The sequence below is a fragment of the Chenopodium quinoa genome, unplaced genomic scaffold, assembly GCF_001683475.1.
Source record: "Chenopodium quinoa cultivar QQ74 unplaced genomic scaffold, ASM168347v1, whole genome shotgun sequence".
NCBI lineage: Eukaryota > Viridiplantae > Streptophyta > Magnoliopsida > Caryophyllales > Amaranthaceae > Chenopodium > Chenopodium quinoa.
This window is the reverse complement of record NW_018743292.1, coordinates 2,391,891-2,411,592: the sequence shown is the minus strand read 5'-3', so window position 1 is coordinate 2,411,592 and position 19,702 is coordinate 2,391,891. Positions and strand designations below refer to the sequence as shown.

General features: G+C 38.8%; 1 protein-coding gene across 1 annotated transcript; it reads left to right on the top strand.

The window, feature by feature from the left end:
* Window positions 1–16,214: 16,214 nt before the first annotated feature.
* On the top strand, window positions 16,215–19,673 carry LOC110736332 (G2/mitotic-specific cyclin S13-7-like). Its single transcript, XM_021916531.1, has 7 exons — window positions 16,215–16,820; window positions 17,584–17,674; window positions 17,782–18,052; window positions 18,134–18,508; window positions 18,607–18,768; window positions 18,934–19,115; window positions 19,196–19,673. The coding sequence occupies exons 1-7, from the start codon at window positions 16,772–16,774 to the stop codon at window positions 19,332–19,334; spliced, it is 1,269 nt and encodes a 422-aa protein (XP_021772223.1). The 5' UTR covers window positions 16,215–16,771; the 3' UTR covers window positions 19,335–19,673.
* The last annotated feature ends 29 nt before the right edge of the window (window positions 19,674–19,702 follow it).

Below are 19,702 nucleotides of genomic sequence, written 5' to 3'. Positions count from 1 at the left end.
TGCAATGATTGAGGCAGTGACAAGTTACTCTGTACAAAGAAATCAATGTTTTAAAGTGAGTGAATCAAGACCAACCACAATAACCTTTATTTGTGGTAGGAAACATGTGAATTGTTCTTGGAAGTTAAGAGCTACACGCAAGACTTTAGTCTCCGATAAATTTACAATTGTCACATACAAGGGTCCTCATACTTCCACTGTGTTAGTGATATTCTTCCAAAGGATCACTCTAACTTGAAATCTAAGTTTATTGCTCATCATATACGCAACATTGTAGAGGTTGATACATCCGTCAAGGTTCGTGTTTTGATTGAGGTGGTGATACATCCGTCAAGGCTTGTACAAAAAAGCTTGGAGTGAAAAACAAATAGCTATAGCTGAAATATTTGGTGATTGGGAGGAGTCATATGAAGTTCTTCCACAATTCATGCAAGCTATGGTGGAGGCAAATCCCGGTACCGTTGTTCACTTTGCCAATCGTGAAACCGCGGATCCTAACCTTCATATTTTCCAGAGAGTTTTTTGGGCTTTTGGTCCTTCTATAGAGGGATTTTAGCATTGTCGCCCTCTAATCACCATAGATGGGACTCATTTGTATGGAAAATATAAGGGGACTCTCTTAATTGCAATGAGCGTTGATGCTAATAACCAGCTTTTTCCACTTGCTTTTGCCATTGTTGAATGTGAAGATGGCAACACTTGGCCATGGTTTATGGCATGTATAAGAAAACACCGGATTGTGTGTTATTTCAGATAGACATGGTGGCATTGTGAAAGCAATGAAGGAAGAAAACACCGGATGGAGGGAGCCATATGCGTATCATAGATTTTGTATTCGTCACTTGGCCTCAAATGTTCATACTCAATTTAAGAACAAAGAGCTGAAGAAAATATTTGATTGGACAGCTTTCCAACATCAAAAGAAAAAGTTTGACCATGGATTGCAAAAAATAGGTGAGATGAATGTAGAAACTCGTCGATATTTAGGTAATATTGATGCTAGTATGTGGTCTCTTTGCCATGATGGTGGTTTTAGATATGGGCTAAAAATATCCAACTTAGTTGAGGTCTTCAATAATGTGCTTAAGGGAGCTCGTTTTTTTTACCTATTACAACACTAGTCAAATTGACATTCTTTCGAGTGAATACATATTTTGTACAAAGACATGAATCATCGAAAAAAAGGTTTCTTGATGGACATTTGTATAGCGATAAAACAACGAAGGACATAGAAGCTAATGATGCTAAAGCAGTTTATCAGAAGGTTGAGATGTATCACCGAGACGATGGCATCTAACAAATGACAACTGGACGTGGCAATAGAGAACAAAAAAAGAGTTCTCATACCCATACAGTCAATCTTAGTCGCAAAACTTGCACATGTAACAAGCTTCATACATACGAAATTCCTTGTTCCCATGTTCTTGCTGTATGTAGGTCATATAGTTTGTCACCAGCTCAATTTGTTGACCCATTTTATTCAAGTGGTGAATATGCGGGAACATATAAAGCTACATTTCATCCTATCCCTGACAAAGACTATTGGACACATTATAATGGACCAAAAGTTGTTGCCGATGCTAGTCACAAGTGTAGTCCCGGACGACCTCCTTCCCAAAGATTACGAAATGAGATGGATGAAGGTAATCGAGCAAGGGTGACATGTAGTGTTTGTCGACAAAAGGGACACAATAAAAAAAAACTTGTTCATCAAGGTTAACTAATTTTTTAAGATAATTTTCTTATATGTATATATAGTTGTTCAAACGGAATTACTTTTCTTACTAACAATGTTGCATGTCTACTTTTTAACAGATCAAATGGAGCTTCCAACACTACTTCTTGGCCAACATGACTCTTCAAATTTTCATTTGAAGCATGAGCACACATCTGTACCTTGAAGGCTGTCCGATCATCATCTCCAAATTCATAAAAACTGGTGCTAAATTGAGATTTTTACTTAGCTAGTATGACATGTTTTGAGTTATTTTGTAATAAAGTAATATCATCTCCAAATTGATATTGCATTGTAGAACTAGCAGTTGGTTTCAAGAATGGTGATTGAGTGCCCTTTGATAATTTAAATCCGACTAAATTATGCATTATGTATCATGTTACATTTACGTTTTTTGACAAGGTTATATCCATAACAAAAACGCTAGAAAATTTTTAAACATTTATATTATTTCATATTCACTCTGGTCAAGATACCGTAAGCGTTAAAGATAAAGAATTTGATGGTATACATATAAATTTGGATTGTATTAGCCATTAATTTTTAACTCCTAGCGTTGTAATTTCCGAACCTATATGGAACTACTTTGAGAAATATTTTTAAGTGAACACTATTTTAGTAATTTATTTATTTTTTAACACCAATTTGGCAAATCGTTCAAGTAATTGAATTGTAAAAAATTTGATTTAACTTACGTTTTCAAGAAGTAATATTTTTCCTCAAAGTACTACTCCCATAAGCTATTAAGATAGTGTTTAAGTGGGAGCCATGGCTTTAACTTGGATTAATAACATTTCTTGCATGCAGGCACAAGTTAGGCTTACAATTCCCATTCGTGGATGACAATAATATTTTATTAATAGTAATATAATTCATGCTTTCCAATCAAATCTATGGAATAAATTGTTCGATTAGCCACCAACCAAACACAAATTAATGATATCCCACATATATATAAATTAAATTTAATTAAGAAGATCATATTATTTTTTTGTTAAATAATAAAATAAGATCCTATATATTTTAATTTCTATTAGAGTATATATTATATAATAAGAAATGTTCTTGTACCAATGAAATTAAGTTTATTTTTTTAAGGGCTTGGCCAATAGGAGTGCGAGGCTTGAATATTTAAATGAGTGATAGATTTTGTTGACAAATCAGCCAAAATAATTAACATGGATCACATGCATTCATCAGATACATGCATGCATATCTGCTAGGATTTTGTCAAGCTATGATTCAATAATCTACGGATTTATTAAGGAATCTAATACGAAGTATAAAGTAATCCCTCTAATTGGAATTGTAGTAGTACTTTGCAATTTACACTTTGTAGTACGCTAATACGGACTTACGAACTATAAACGATTGATTGGAGATAAGAGGTAACTGTAAGAAGTATAGTTGAAATACCATAATTATTTAATACTTCGTATGTATTTAAGATGAATATCGAGTATTATTATTATTATTATTATTATTTCCGAAGTGAGGGAGTAACTTGAAGACCACGACTCTCGTTGACTTCAACACATATGCCCACCAACCCTTTTGAAGATGTTTTGTTGCATATCATATTAATGCAAGATCCAACAATGTATATTTAAAATGCATATAGATAAAATTAATAACTCAATAGCATGCCATCAAGACTCTTTCATGCCATCAAATAAATAGTGCGTATTTACTTATCAACAATGTAGTATTAGAATGTATTTGGAAGAAGTACTTCTTAGAATCTAAGAAAAATTTATTATCTTATACTACTTGGTATTGTAATATTTCGAATGTAGTGCAACAATTTGATTCTAATTGGTATTGTAATACTTGACAAGACTCAAATTCAACCTATTGAGAGAAATAGAATTTGATACAAATTAACCTGAACCTGATCGAATTAGTAAATTTGTCATAACACGAGATTATTAGAGAAAATACAAGTTGATATCCTATATTAACAAAACTTGTTAATATCAAGGCTAATTTTGTAAATTTAGCAGCCACACCAAGGGTAATTTTGTAAATTTAGCAACCACACCCCCTTTCTCTCTCCTCTATCACCACCGTACAACCTGCCGCCCGCACCACCTGCCGCCCGCACCACCTGCCGCTTCACCAGCCGACCACTGATGACCTTTAGCTTCACTAGTCGACCACCACACATTCTCTAGCACCACCATTCAACCGCCGCAACACCACAAGTACGAGCGAATCCCTTTCCCTAAGGGGTTTGTATGGGCCCAATTTTCATAATTTGCTACTAGGGTGTCTATTGTTTGGCCAGTCGGCCGGCCGCTTTAGATACGTGAAGGTGGTCGATCTTGGGCATAGCCATGGGAATGGAGGAGAGAGAAGGAAGGAGTGGCCATGGGAATGGAGGAGAGAGAAGGAAAAATTGGCCATGTGAGGGGAGGAGAGAGAAAAATTGGTGATATTAACATGTTTTTGTTAAACCTGTTTTCCTCAGATTATTATATTTTTTTTATTGGAGATTATTATACTTTTAGTATTTATGTAATTAAGCTTAAAATCAATTACAAATAGTCAGATACGTCATGTCAAATATTCCTAATGGCATGATAGAGTGTTGGCCAAATCGTCAAACAATATACTTGTGTATTATTGATGTAAGCTAAAAATGAGAATCGTTTGGTAGTCAAAGATTAAACTTATGAATGGGCCGAAAGAAGCCAGTGATATCAATAATTGTGAAACCACTTTGCGTAAAAAAGCAGCATAAGATGGGAAAAAAGTGCCATCTTTCTAGAAAAAAATAATTAATTTAATAAAAATTTATAAAATTAAATACTTTTATTTGACCACATATGATATTCTCTTTGTCTCAATTTTTTTTTGCCCTATTTAACTTTTCAGTTTTCACGATCTCTAAGACGCGTTTTAGAACGCATAAATCTCTATTTTCATGCGCGTACAATTTATAAAAACTCGATATTAATAAAATACACAATGAGACAAATCCAACAAGATTGACAATAGGGCAATTATTGTCTCTTACAGATCAATGACAATTACGGTCAAAGTTTTACAAGTTTGACAAAAAAATCATATATATTAAATGATTTCAAACGTTAAATCACCCTTTAAAATAATAATATTTGACCCACCCATAATTAAATTATGCCCCTCTTAATTAATTATAAAATTATGGACATGGACATCAAAATAATCAAATTATTCTGATCAATGTATTATGTAAGAGGCTAACATATACCACTATAAGAATCTAGGTATTATATTGTGTAATTTCACAAATTTTATTCGTTTGCACCTGGATCAACATGCATAGCATAAAACATTTGAAGCGTGAATTCCATGTTACAATAACTACGAATTTCGGGAAAAATAGAGCCTCAAACGTTGCTCCTTTACTCGGCACACAGACTTTGATTGAACGTCCACTAATACTAGATTAGTCGGGTGAAAGAGGTAAACCACCGCAATCACCACCTTCCACGAACAATCGGCCACCACACGAACCACCACATACACGCGCGATCAAGGGCGAAGGGACGGGGGGCTGGTGGAGGCCCGGCCTCCCCGGCCCATATTTGCAGCCCATTTTTTTATCTTATGGCCCCCCTAAAATTATTATATAAATTATTAAAGACATATTAGTAACATTAAACATAGCTTGTCATGTTGGTTGGGTAATGAAGCGTTTTCACTAGGTTTGCTTGGTTCGAATCCCATCCCTCACATATTTTCTTAGTTATTATGTTTATTTTATATTTTATAATTTTGGCTAATTTTTTTCTTTTATTGAATGGAGGATGATTTTCTTAGAGATGTTTTGGTAGTATACACAGAAAAAGAGATTGTTGTAGATTTTAGTGTTGAATATTTGATTGATGATTTTGCTACTATATAAAATTGTAGTGTACGATTTAACTAATTTGTTTTTGGTAACAATAAAATATTACTAGTAGTAAATTTTAATTTTTTCCCTCAATATGTTGTCTAACAAGTCCGGCCCCCAGGTGTTGAAAATCCTGGCTTTGCCCCTGCGCGCGATTGGACGAGGGGGAAAAAGAGAAAGTTGGTTTCGTATTTGCTAATTAATTAGGGTTTGTTGAATGGTCTTAGACTCTGGGTTGAAGGGGATTTTTTCCTTTGAAAGACCCAATCGACCTTATTTCCAACCCTAAGCACCTAATCTATATATAATAATTATATTATATTTAGACTAGGAAGCAAGCCCCAAACCCTTCAAGCTCCATATGGCCAGCCACTTAAAGGGAGGGACCAATATGGGTCTTTCTTCTTATGTTCAATCTAAACCGCATACTAAGAACTTATAGGATCCGTTTTAATGGGTGTTTTGGCTTATTTTACTAACTCAAATATCATTAATAACTCTAGTTATAATATAACGAAGACCTAAAAGAATAAACTTAATTATCTCCATAATTCGATCCAATATATATTAGTAACTGCACTTGATGAACACACAATTCCTTCAAAATCACATCCAATAAACATGATCATTCCCTAATGTTGATCATAAATCAATTTCATCGTTCTTCCCCGAAAAATGAGGAGAGGAAAAGCCTTTTTCTTCGCTCTTCCCGAACCGGTACAGAAATGGGTGCTTTTTCGATATCGTTTAGATGAATTTATATTCTAACTTATTATGGGACTTTTACCCCGCCACGGGGACCAATCAAGACCCTCCACGTGTCATCCACGTGGACCAACCAGAGTCTGCCACGTTTCACTCAGTGAAGAGTCCAAAGTGGACCAATTAGGGCACGGCACGTGGCAGACATATGTCCAACTAGGAATAGCTGCCTTCAAGGCCCAAACTCCTAGGCAGCCCAATCAATCCTAGGTTTCCGTAACCTAGGACTGGGCACGTACTTCGAGACCCTATAAAAGGGAGGTGTTCCCACCTGGGGAACAACGGTCACAAACATTCAGTGAGAACATTAATTACAGAATTAAACACACTTGAGAATTTACACTCGAATATTGAGATTGTTTGCTATAGCCGGATGATCATTCCTCTCCTAAGAGGAACCTGATCCCATTTACATTCCGTACTTTTGACATCCGCATACGTTCTAACTTGATCGTCGGAGGCGGAACTCCCACCAACCGGAGTCTCCGTTGTTTTGCAGGTACAGGCGCCCGGAATCCAATCTTGGAATTGTAACTCTCCCGAGGGACACAGAAAACCCCGAAACATATTTAACCTTGGGTCGGCTAATCGTATTGAGGGAAAGGGCCCGATCTTTAGAATCAGTGATCTTCGGGGTGTTGGTGATCGGTTTCCTCTCCTAACTAATCCCGAGGAACTCGTAATCAACGCCTGAGTTTTCTTCGCACAACTCTGAAAAAATAAAAAGACAACGGGGAGCTTGGCCAAAAGAAATAAGCATCAGAAAACAGAAAATGAATGAAAAATAATAAAGTTTTCGGCCCCAGCCAAATCCCTTACCGCCTTGGTACTTTCGGCTGAGGCCGACAACAGCGAGTATCTTCTCTTGGAAGATATAGTGGTAGCAAGGAAGCCAGATGGTTGGCACATTTGCCATTCGGCATGTGGCTTCTACCGAAGAGTTCCATTTGTTTATGATCGACATTAGTGAACTCATCAGGTCCGATGCTGAACATCTTAGGGTCTGGTTTCCTCAAGTATCGGGGGCCGCCGAAGAAATTTGGATGATCCTCGTCTGACGGCGCCTGAACCTTGATCCATTGTCCTCTCCAGTCTTTATCCGAAGTTTCATTCGGATAAGTCGAAAGGAACCCCCTTTCGTCTTCAATTTGCCACCAGCCACGATCATACCATTTATTGGATTGTGTGTTCGGCATTAACTTGTGCAAGCAGCGAAAGCCGTGCACACTCGACTCAAGCTCGTAAAACAAGCAGACCCAGAGATAGGTCATTATTCTTCGGATGCTAACGGGAGTCAGCTGAGCTAGGGAAATGTTATACCCATTCATCAACTTGACTATAAAAGAATGGGCGGGAAACCGATGCCCGTATTGCAGCTGCCGAGTGTAAACCCCAATATATCTAGGTGGGGGACGATGAATTATGTCCTCGGTAGTGGGAATTCGGCACCAATACCCATCCTCCTCCATAATGCCGTAGAACACTTCAAGTTGCTCAGCAAAGTGATAGGCGGCGTCCTTTTCGACCCACCATGAATAAGGTGCAGCCGTCATTATGCCCTCATTCTCATGAGCATCGGTCCATTCCCTTTCCTCGAGAGTTAACGGCTTAGATGCCGAGGACGCGCTTCGGCCAGAGGTACTAGCTCCTTATAAGGCTCTTGGGGCATGCTGGAGATCGGCACAACCCTGATTGCAACCCCCTCGGGGTATCAGTAGCTCCAGCCTTGACATTAGGGTTTTGGCCGCTCAGAAGTGGCATCATTGGCAAAGGGCGATTCCGCCTCGGAATCAATTGCGGCACCTCTTCCTCAACAATTGGTTCAGCCTCCATTGGCCTTTTTCCTCGGTCACCGGACATTTTTTTTAACAAGGGAAGTGCGAGAAAACGGAAAAAGGGGGTATTTGAAAAGCAAAGAAAACTGAAGAAATTTCGAAAGAAATTACCTTTGTCGGATGCTGAATTTGCCGATCTTTGAGTTCGGGGCAACAAATTCTATCTTAGAGCTTCGGATTGCTAGGTATTAGGGAAAAAAAGGAATCGGGTTAAGGGCAAGGATTAGCGAAAAACGGGTGTGAATACGCAAAAGAAATTGAAATGAAGGAGAAGCGTGGGACAAGTGGTTTAAATACTTTCCAGAGACAAGAATTTTGGGAGTCTGTGCCACTAAAAACCCCACTAATCCCACTTCAATGATCAGCAGTTCATATTCTTTTCCAAATTAACTACCCACTAATCCATCCAACTTCCCCATTAATCCAAAAAATAACCATTATGCCTCAATAACCTCCAAATTAAAAATGTTAATTAAAACTATTTACTTCCTTCCATTTGACAAGTCAAAACCCGACTCGTCATTCTTCCGAATCAGGTCTGGGGGGCAAGTTGTTTGGGTCAAAATAACTTCATTTGGGCCGGTCCAGATGTTTTAAGTACAAAGCCCAAAAGGCAAGGTATAATTCTCTCAAGCATGCCAAGTCAGTCAAGCCCAGTCAACATGGCAAGCCCATTTGACTTCAAGGCCCAATTCATCCAAGAAGCAAAGGTATAAAAGCCTTCAATTGTCTCTTCTTACATCAATCCACATTAAGCCTCAAGCATTAAATTCTCTTGCATAGCTCTCTCTCTCTCTCTGACACTGTACTGATTTCGGCATCGGAGGGGCCTTCCTCGGCACAACCCCCGAGGCCAGTTTTACGTGTGTTCACTGTGTAGGAAACCCTCGGCCCAGTCACAACTTAGACCGAGTTCATTCTTCAACCCCTGAAAAAGGCCTGTCCGAAGGTCCTATTGTTTTCAACAGAAACATACATTATCTAGATCAATGGTGGTTGTTCCATTACACTCAATACTTGTTTTTGAGGTGAATGTGTGGATTGGTGACTGATGATTAAGTCTTGTTAAGAGCTACTGCAGAATTTCATATTGACAAAAATGATACTTCTATGAAATTAGAGAACAATGATTATTGTATTTATATTTATGTAAAATGGATATAACTTAAGTAGCTTTCCAGACTTATTTTTATTATGATTGTAATAGAGGGAGCCCTATTTGATCTATTAGATCAACAAATTTTGTCAATCTATGCTTAGTCACTATTTAGTCATGCTTAGTCATCAAAGTAGACATTATTATTCCACTGAAGCTTTAACCTTCCTTCCACCGACACCTCCCACTTCCTTCCACCGACACCACCAATTCCACCATGCCAACACCATCTGCATCACATCCTCCTTCCACCGACACCATCTGCATCGTCTCCACCTTTCACCAAAACCATCATCTTCTACCGACGATATCACGACGGCTTCGCCGCCAAATTAAATGAAATCCCTATATTAAAAAGGTGAAATTAAGGGCATGGTTAACCCTAAAGGGAAGGGGTGCTATCCTCCTCCATTAATGCTACCCTTGGAGTTTCAATTTCTGTCAGAAAATTTCGAAAATCGCCATCCATTTATAAAATAGAATAAAAAATTAAAAAACAGGATGTCATACCGTGCTCACCACCGATGCCTTCTTGCTGGTGGTTGCCGACAACAGGGGTGTCATAGTGGTGGTGATTGTGGTCGCTGCGTTAGGGCATGAGGCTTGGTGTTTATGGTGGTATGTTTGAAATGGCGATGGTGGTTTACCCAACAATGGTGATTTGACAATATTGCCTAATCATGCTTACGCTTTTACCAAATTTTCCTATACTAAATGAAGGAAAAACCTAAAACGCCTTTATGATTGACAATTTTTGTTGATCAGATTAACTTGTATTTCCTCATTGTAATATGGTTGGAACCTTTAATGTCTAACTTATTCAACTGTTGATTTTCATTGATATATAATTATATAAACAATGTAATATTGCGTGCAACTATTGGGGTTCTCAATTACATTTCCCCCCCCCCCCTCTCTCTCTCTCTCTCTCTCTTAGGCTCTTACTTTGTACATACTACATATTATTGAATATTTGATAGTTAATTCAAGTATTGGTTTTCTCTCTCTCTTTCTTTTTTTTTTTTTTTTTTTTTTTTTTTTTTTTTTTTTTAATAAACCAAGCAAACGAAATTATATTAACACCAAAGTTTGTAGGCTTTGGGGAAAAGAACTCATACAAACCCGTTCCGGGGAAATACTAGTATCCCATCGAGCAACCGAATGGCCTACCGTATTCCCTGCTCGTTTCACATGAGTACAAGAGAAGAACGAGAGCTCATTACTCATTTTCAGTGCATCATCAAATAAGAGAAAAATAGGAGCAGCACCTACTTGCCTCATCTGAATTGCTCGAACTGTTGCCAGAGCATCACTTTCTAGCATCACCTTCTCAAAACCCAGCCTTCGTACCAGCTCAACCCCATATCTCATCGCACCAGCCTCGGCCATATCAGGAGACCACTGCCCCTCACAACGTTTAACTGCAGCTGCAATTAAAGCCCCGTTATTATCTCGAATCATAGCCCCAAACTGGACACCTATCCCCTCTCTGATATGAGCATCGACATTCAGTTTAACAACTCCCGCAGGGGGTAGTGACCACGAACTGGATGAACCAGATAATCTTGGTCTCCCCCCCCCCCCTTTAGCTTTGTGTTATATAATCCATAATCAGAAGAGAGCCTCACGAAGCCCATAGCCGTCTCGACATCATTTATTCCTCCAGCCCTTTCAAAGATATACTTGTTGCGGCAGTGCCAAGCTACCCAACATAAGGATGTGAAGACTCGTAGTTGCTCCTTGCTCATCTTCTTTTCCATCCAACACAACATATCAGCAAAATTTGACTCAGAACATGCGAGGAGGAGGTCTCCAAAATCGCTATAGCCCCACACTTCTCTAGGATACTTACACTCAACAGTGTGTGCATCACCGTTTCAGCATTGCGTCCACAAACCTTACACCTACTTGACTCTCCAATATGGCGCCTAAACAGAACTTCACCAACTGCTAGCTGCCCCTTACACGCACGCCACAGAAAATGGCTTAATTTTGGAGGTCCATTTAAGTTCCAAACCACCCTCCAAACATCCTTCTCTGTTGTGCTATACACAAGTTCCCATGATCTCAACACACCTAGCCTTCCCAGCCAATAGCCACTCCTTACGGAATAGAAGCCATCCGGGTTAGGCCACCAAAAAAGACTATCTCTAGGCAATTCTTGAGATATGGGATGTTCAAAATAGCTTGTTTGTCTTCATCCGCAAAGGTCACATCCAACACGTCAATGTTCCAACACCCACCTTCTTTATCAATCAATTGTTCAATCTGAAGCTCTAGATTGCTGTCCGGTTTTAGGGTAGGAACAAGATGAGAGCCCTGCCCGTACAGCCATGCATCCTCCCACACACATTGATAGAAGCACCATTCCCCACTCTTCACTTCAAACCATCAAGGAGAAGAGCCTTGCGCCCCAAATACTCCGCCAGCTATAACTCGGATCATACCCTCAAGCAGCCTCCAAGAAATCAGATTTCTTAAAGTATTTAGCTTTAAGAATCCCATAGAGTAAGGAGTCCGTGTTATTGCAAAGCCTCCATCCTTGCTTTGCTAGAAGAGCTTGATTAAACACACACAAATCCCTAAAGCCCATACCACCCATAGACTTTGGGAGACAAAGAGCCTCCCATTTTTGCCAATGCATCTTCCTTTCCGACCCTTTCGAACCCCACCAAAACTTAGCCAAAATTGCGTGAATTTCATCAATCAAGCCATCGGGAATTCTAAAAATACTCATCATATATGTGGGGATCGCTTGTGCTACTGCTTTGATAAGTACTTCTTTGCCCGGACGAGACAACAATTTTTCTTTCCATCCTTGTAGCTTCTTCCAGATTATCTCCTTTAAACCCGCAAAAATGGCCTTTTTTGATCTACTAATAATCGTTGGTAAACCGAGGTATTTTTCATGTTTTTCCGCCTCCCTTACCTCCTAGAGTATCAATGATTTCCTTTCTTCTTTCAGCAGATACACATTTACTAAAAGCTACCTCAGTTTTACTGAGATTCACACTTTGACCCGATGCCCTTTCATACACACTGATAATATCAGCTATTTTAGAGCATTCATTCAATGTAGCTTTCGCAAATAAAATACTATCATCTGCAAAGAAAAGGTGAGAAATCCTTGGGGCCTCTCTACAAATTCGAGCACCATGGATTATTTTCTCCTTGGCTGCTTTAGAGAGTAACATAGAAAAAGCATCGGCACAAATCAAAATAAATAGGGAGAAATTGGATCACCTTGCCGTAATCCTCGAGAAGGAACCACAGAGCCAGAAATACCTCCATTGTATTTAAAAGAAAATGAGACACTAGCCAGACATTGCATAATACGATCAATCCACGACTGCGGGAATCCCATTTTGTGCATAACACGATCAAGAAAACACCACTCCACCCTGTCATACGCTTTACTCATGTGTAGTTTCAAAGCCACCGACCCCTCCTTCCCTTCCCCTTTCCTCTTCATAGCATGGAAGTCCTCGAAAGCTATTAGGGCATTATCGGTTATAAGACGGTTAGGCACAAAAGCACTTTGATTTGGTGAGATAACAGAGCCAAGCATAGCCTTCATTTTATTTGCCAGAGTTTTCGACACAATTTTATACAAGACATTGCATAGACTAATGGGTCTAAATTCCGACATCCTCTTCGGGACATTACACTTCGGGATCAACACAATGCATGTACGATTAATCTCCCCTAGCTTAACCTCCCCCCTCCACCAGCTCTTCACAAAATTAATCACATCTCTACCCACTATACCCCAAAATTTCTGAAAAAATAGAGCGTGCATACCATCCGGTCCCAGAGCCTTGTTTGGGTGCATTTGGAATAAGGCATCTCTGATTTCATCCCCCGTCGGTTCCATTTCCAGCTCTACCCGCATATCCTCCGTTACCAGTAAACCAATTCCCGCAGTAGCTTCCTCGAGATTGCTCGGATTATCAGAGCTTAATAGAGAACCGAAGTAATCTGCTATTATCCCATCCAAATCAGTCACCGAGTTCCTCCACACCCCACAATCATCATACAGACCCGAAATATAGTTCTTCGCCCTTCTCTGGTTAGCCTTGTGGTGAAAGTACTTTGTGTTTTTATCCCCATCTCGTAGCTCATTTGATCTTGCTCTCGTATGCCAGTATGACTCCTCAAGCCTTCGCAGCTCATCAATCTCTTGTTTGATATTAATACAATGCTCTAGCCTTCTCGCATCAAACCAGCCCCCTTGCGCCTCCTGTAGCTTCTTTTCATCCTTCTTTATCCTCTTCTTAATGTTCCCAAATTTGCGACCTGCCAACAAGAAAGGTCCTCCCCTACCCTTGCAATCCTCTTATGAATAGGTTCGGTCACACCACAAATCCACGCATCTGAGACAACCTTGCTACACTCCTCGTTCAAGAGCCAAAGAGCTTCAAATCAGAACAATTTCCGTTTTCTATCACCAACATTTTCCTGACCAGTTTTCAATAAGATTGGAGCATGGTCCGAATGACATATATGGAAGTTAATTACCTCATAATAAGGGAATAGAGAACACCACCCATCTGATGCGACATATCTATCAAGTCTCTCCCACACCAAAGTTTCCATAGAAGTCCCTCGTTCCCATGTGAATAGGTTACCTTTGAAGCCAAGATCATGAAGGCGACAATCATCAAGAGCATCCCGGAACGCATCCATAGGTCTCTCCCCTCGCGGCTGCCCACCATTCTTTTCATGCAATCCCAGGATTTCATTGAAATCCCCACCAAAAAGCATAGGAATCGAACACCGCGCATAAATACCACGTATGAGATCCCATGTACGGTGTTTATTACTTGCTTCAGGCCATCCATATACACCAATAAATTTCCAGGTTGGGCAACCATTCTCATCACAAATATCAGCCTCAATATGATGGGTAGAATAGGAAGCAACTACCACATTTAAATCCCTCCACCAAAGACCCAAACCACCCGACCTTCCAGTACTACTCAAACAAACTCCATTAACAAAACCACATCGATTACGGATCAACTCAAGGCGACGAGAGTCAATCTTTGTTTCCATAACGAAAACAATATTTGGCCTATCTCTCCAACACCAGTCTTGGGGAGCTTTAACTGTTGATGGGTTGCCAAGCCCATAACAGTTCCAACATAACTTTTTCATTGCTCTTCACGGGGTTGGACATCGCCAACCTCCGCTACTTGATTAATAACAGGCAACACATCATTACCCAAAGAGCCTCTTACTCTCTTTAACGAGTACCCCTCCTGCTCCATGAGATCTTCTGAATCCTGCCCCCTGCCTTCCTTTTCCCTGATGATGCCTCTCCTCCACCCTCATCCGTCTCCATATCTGCTTTCCCCCTGCCCTGAGATCTCACTGCTTTGAAAGTCTTCCTACATTTCTTTTTTGGACTAGTCAAACCCACCGTAAAGGAAAAAGGTGACATATCACCCGAAACATCATACTGCCCCTCAGTTCCATTCGCAACATTAGATATTCCCATAGGATTCGTGCTCATAATAGGGGTAGAATTCTGCTCATTACACTGCTCATTCTCACCCACCTTCACAGCCTCATAAGTCGCCTCCCCCCCACTAGGCAAAGTAATAATACCTAAGGAGCACTCCTCACCTGTTTTATCACCCTTGAGAGAAGGATCATTTTCCTTTGTAATGAACAACTGTTTTCTACTGGCCAAGATAAGGGATTCCTCTTCCAACTTCTTCGATACACCTTTCCTAGGAGACGCCCGCAGGTATAAACCCCACCCCAGCTTTTGCATCTTCTCTTCTTCAGGCACATTAACACAATCTTTCTCAGAGTGGCCGATAATCCCACACGCAAAACATAGGTATGGCAGTCTTTCGTATTTGAACTCCACCCTCACCTCCTTCCCTTTCTTATCCTTCATCCACTGGTAACGTCTCAAGGGTTTCTCAACATCTAACATCACCCTGACCCTCCTATATCGTTCCAAACCAAGAGAATCATCTTCAATCTCCATAAAGCTACCTAATTTCGAGACAATTGCTTTCACATAAACATTCGGACGACAATTAAACGGCAAATTCATCACTCTAATCCAGAAAGGGGATTGATTAAGTTTAACACGATAAGGTTGCTCATCCCTATCAATTTCTGCCAAAATTAACAAATGGTTCTCCCAACACCACGGTCTTCCTCTTAATATTTTTTCCTTATCCTTCAAATGAAAAAACTGAAAAGCAAATAAATTAGGGTTGAGGACCCTAATCACAAGATTATTCGATAGGTTCCATACCTTCAGCATCATTCGCTTAAACGCCTCAACATTATACGGACGATTGGTACAGAGACGCCCTACCAACAGCAGGTCAATGTTATCATTCGAGCCCTCCCCTTCAATGCTACACAAGTCTGTCAGGTCACCTTCATCCTCCTCCAACCTTAGCGTTGAGTATTGTTGAGCCAACTCATCAGCCATAATGCCAGAGACAGGTCGTTCAAGACGGAGAGATTCGTTCGAGACGGAGTTACGGTCCTTCTTTCGAGAGAGTTTTTATAGTTATATTATTGGTTCTCTCTTCTTGTTACGGATTCTTCAAGAGAGTTTTAATGTAAATTTTTTTTAAAAAAATTACGTATTAGAGTTACAAAGTACAATTTAATTCATACTCCGTACTTTCTTTACAGAGTAAAGTACAACATAACCACGAAATCTTCATGTTCTAAAATTTTGTGTTTTCACGATGTAAACCTTTTTTTTTCTAAAGGTGGAATAAAAAAATTTCTGAAATCCGTACCCTATATTAGGAAGAAATGGAATTATAATTTTTTATTTTTTTTTTTTTTTTTTTTTTTGGTGAAGAAATGGAATTATTATTAACATTACCTTAAAAGTATACAATAATGTTTATCTTAATCACATCCGAATTATCTACCCAAATACCATAGTACTAATAATTTTTGAAATGTAAATTTGAGAGGGGAAAAAAAAAAAAAGAAAGAAAATTCCAAACGGTAACTTTGTTCCCATTTTTCCTAAACCTTAAAATTTTCCAACTGTTAGATAAGATCAGAAACGCATCCAACGGTTGTAGTTTGAAACAAACAAAGTTTACCGTTGGAGCGTTTTCCCTCTTGAGTCTTCCCCCACAAAAAGCAGAACACCAGCTTTAATATTTCCGATCATCTTTTCTTCACCAAATTTTCTCAATTCTTCAATCATCCAAAAAATTGCAGAAAAATCCAGAAATTTTAATCCACAAAATTTAAGAGAGAGAAAGAGAAAAAGAATTAGAGAGAAAAATTTAACGGTGGCTTGGGAAAAGGAAGAAGAAGGAGAGACAGGCAATAATAGCCGTCTCAATACGTTTTTATCGACGCTTTTTTCAAGCATTGGTGGCGTTTTTGGACAATCTTTAGATATGGATTCCAGAATTGTTCTTCCTTCTCATCTTCCCATCAAAGATCCTGGTATAATTTTTTTTTCTTCTTGAATTTAATTTTTGTAATTTTTTTTTCCTCTTCAAAATTTTTGAAAATTGTTTTCTGGGTATTTGAAATTTTGTTTCCCCATTTTTAATTTGATAAGGGTTTGTGTGATTTCAGTTTAATGATTTGAATCTGGTTAAATTTGATTTTCTGGGTACAGGGTACCAATTACTTCCTCTGTTTTTGCTGATAAAAGATCCGATTTTTTTTTTCTCAGATATTTGTATTATTGTTTGATGGGTCTAATATTTTTAATTCTAGGGAAATTCAAAAATTAATTTAAAGTATTTTGATATGATTTGGGTCAGTCTTATGATGTTGGGGTTTGTTCTAGACTGGAAGTATATGATATAGTTGATAAATATGTATTAATTGTATTAATATGTTATTGTTATGCATAATGTACTAATAAATGTTTATTTAATTAAATTATAATCTTTAATTTGTTGTTGTCTGTACTTAATAAACAAGGTGTATTAGAATTCTTGTGCAATTAGGAATTTAGGATTAATGAAATTGGATAGATTTGTTGAAAGCTTCTAAGGGAAGTCTTTTGTATATACTCTGTAATTCGATTAGCATTTGTACTCTCGTATTATTAGATTTTTGGTGCTCGTCGTTTTCGGGTTTTTAAACCTATATTGAGGGTTTTTCCACGTTAAATTGTGTGTTACCGGCTTATCTTGGTCTATTTTTCTTTCACTTGCACTCATAGTCCTAACAATTTATTTTTTGTGAGATTCAGAAGAACAGAAGCATAAAAAAGATGGCGGAAACCGTAAACCTCTTCAAGAAATTGGAAATATGGTTAATTTCCACAATGTTCCTATTATCAAGTAATTTTCCACTTTTTGATTGCTATTTTAGATTTCTTAATTAGCATGAGAAATTCAAAAAAAAAAAAATTCCCTTCAAAAAATTAATTTTTGTTCAATTGTTTCAGGAGCTTAGGAGCCTTGTCACTGGTACCTGATGGAGGAGTAGCTGACAAGAAAATGAAGGAAGAAGAACTAGTAAAAGAACCCGAGGCGCGAGCTCAGAAGAAGGTTACATACAACCCAAACCCTGAGACAGTGATCATAATAATAAGCTCTGATGAGGAAGAAGAAGCTGATGACAAAAGGCAGATGAAGAAGAAAAGGGTTCTTAGTGGTAAAAAAACCTCTAGGAAGAAGAAATACAGCCTTACTTCAGTCCTCACTGCGCGAAGCAAGGTGATCAACTGATCACATTGACAGTAAATCTGTCTGATGTTTTCTGACATTTCTAGTACTGAAAATTGGGTGATTTTACAGGCAGCTTGTGGGCTTGCAACGAGGCCTCGAGAGCAGGTGGTGAACATTGATGCTGCAGATGCTGATAATGAGTTAGCAGTAGTTGAATATGTGGAGGAAATTTACAAGTTCTACAGGACTACAGAAGATGAGTATCGAGTTTTTGATTATATGCCGCTGCAGTCCCACATCAATGAGAAGATGAGGATGATTCTCATCGATTGGCTGGTCGAAGTTCATAACAAGTTTGAACTGCTGCCTGAAACCCTTTACCTGACCATCGACCTCGTGGATAGGTATCTTTCGACAAAGATTGTTTCGAGGAAGGAACTTCAGCTGGTAGGCATCAGCTCAATGCTGTTAGCCTGCAAATATGAAGAGATTTGGGCACCTGAGGTGCTATTTTTGAGCCCTTTCATTATTAAAATCTATTTTTACTGTCTGAATGGTACATTGCATATGCTAATGGTATTAATTGATGATCTATCTTGCAGGTGAATGATTTTATGTCTATCTCTGACAATGCATACACCCATAAACAAATACTAGCAATGGAGAAAGAAATCTTATTGAAATTGGAGTGGAATCTCACAGTTGCTACTCCATATGTCTTCCTTGTTAGGTTCATCAAAGCTACTGTTCCTACTGATAAAGAGGTAATTAAGCACTGATGCTAAATGGCGGGTAACAATATCGTTATGGTTTGCAAATTGACATTAAGTTGATAATTTTTCAACCTTCAAAATTTCCTGAAGTTTTATAGAAGAATATGAGGCTATTTATGGCTGCCATACTTAAGGAATTGTGTCTTTGGCTTGCAGATGGAACACATGGCCTTTTACTTGGCAGAAAATGGTCTGATGCAGTATCAGTTAGTGGTGTCATACTGCCCGTCACTAATCGCTGCTGCTTCCGTGTATGCTGCCCTGCATTATTTGGGGAGAACTCCTGTTTGGACTGATACACTCAAGCACTACACAGACTACTCAGAAGAGCAGCTCAAGTCCTGATACTCTCTTGAGTTTTTTCTTTAATTCTAGTTGTCTATCTTTCTGACAAATCCTGTTTTTTTCACCTTTGCAGGGAATGTGCTAAGATGTTGATCAAATTCCAAATGACTGCGAAAGAAAATAAAATGAAAGGAGTTCTCCGGAAATTCTCAAGTAGTGACAGGGGTGCTGTTGCCCTGCTTCCACCTGCTATGCATCTAAACGAGCAGTGAAATGGATTATTTCGAGTCTGATAGTGCTCTTTTTTGTGGAAATTGTGTCTCCCAAGGTTTTTGTTGACAGTAGTATCAGAGATCTGTAGGGCTTGCAGATTTGTGGCTTCTAATGTTTTTGACATGTATCTTATCAGATAGATCATGAATGGTTTTCGGCTATGTAAAACCTTATTACCTATTGTAGTTTTTAGTTCTGGTTTCTTTCGCATCTTGCAAAATCTTTTGCATCTGTATCATCTAGATCCTGAATGTTTTTGACAGTTTATCTAGATCATGAATGGTTCCCGGCTATGTAAATCCTATACCTCAATTGCAATTAATATTCTGATTTCTTTCACATCTTTGCTCGCCATCACTTTGTTTCA

Coding starts and splice junctions, on each gene's coding strand:
- LOC110736332 (XM_021916531.1), top strand. CDS start 16,772: ATGGATTCCAGAATTGTTCTTCCTTCTCATCTTCCCATCAAAGATCCT. Junction 16,821..17,583: donor TCTTCCCATCAAAGATCCTG/GTATAATTTTTT, acceptor TGTGAGATTCAG/AAGAACAGAAGCATAAAAAA. Junction 18,769..18,933: donor CTGTTCCTACTGATAAAGAG/GTAATTAAGCAC, acceptor TTTGGCTTGCAG/ATGGAACACATGGCCTTTTA.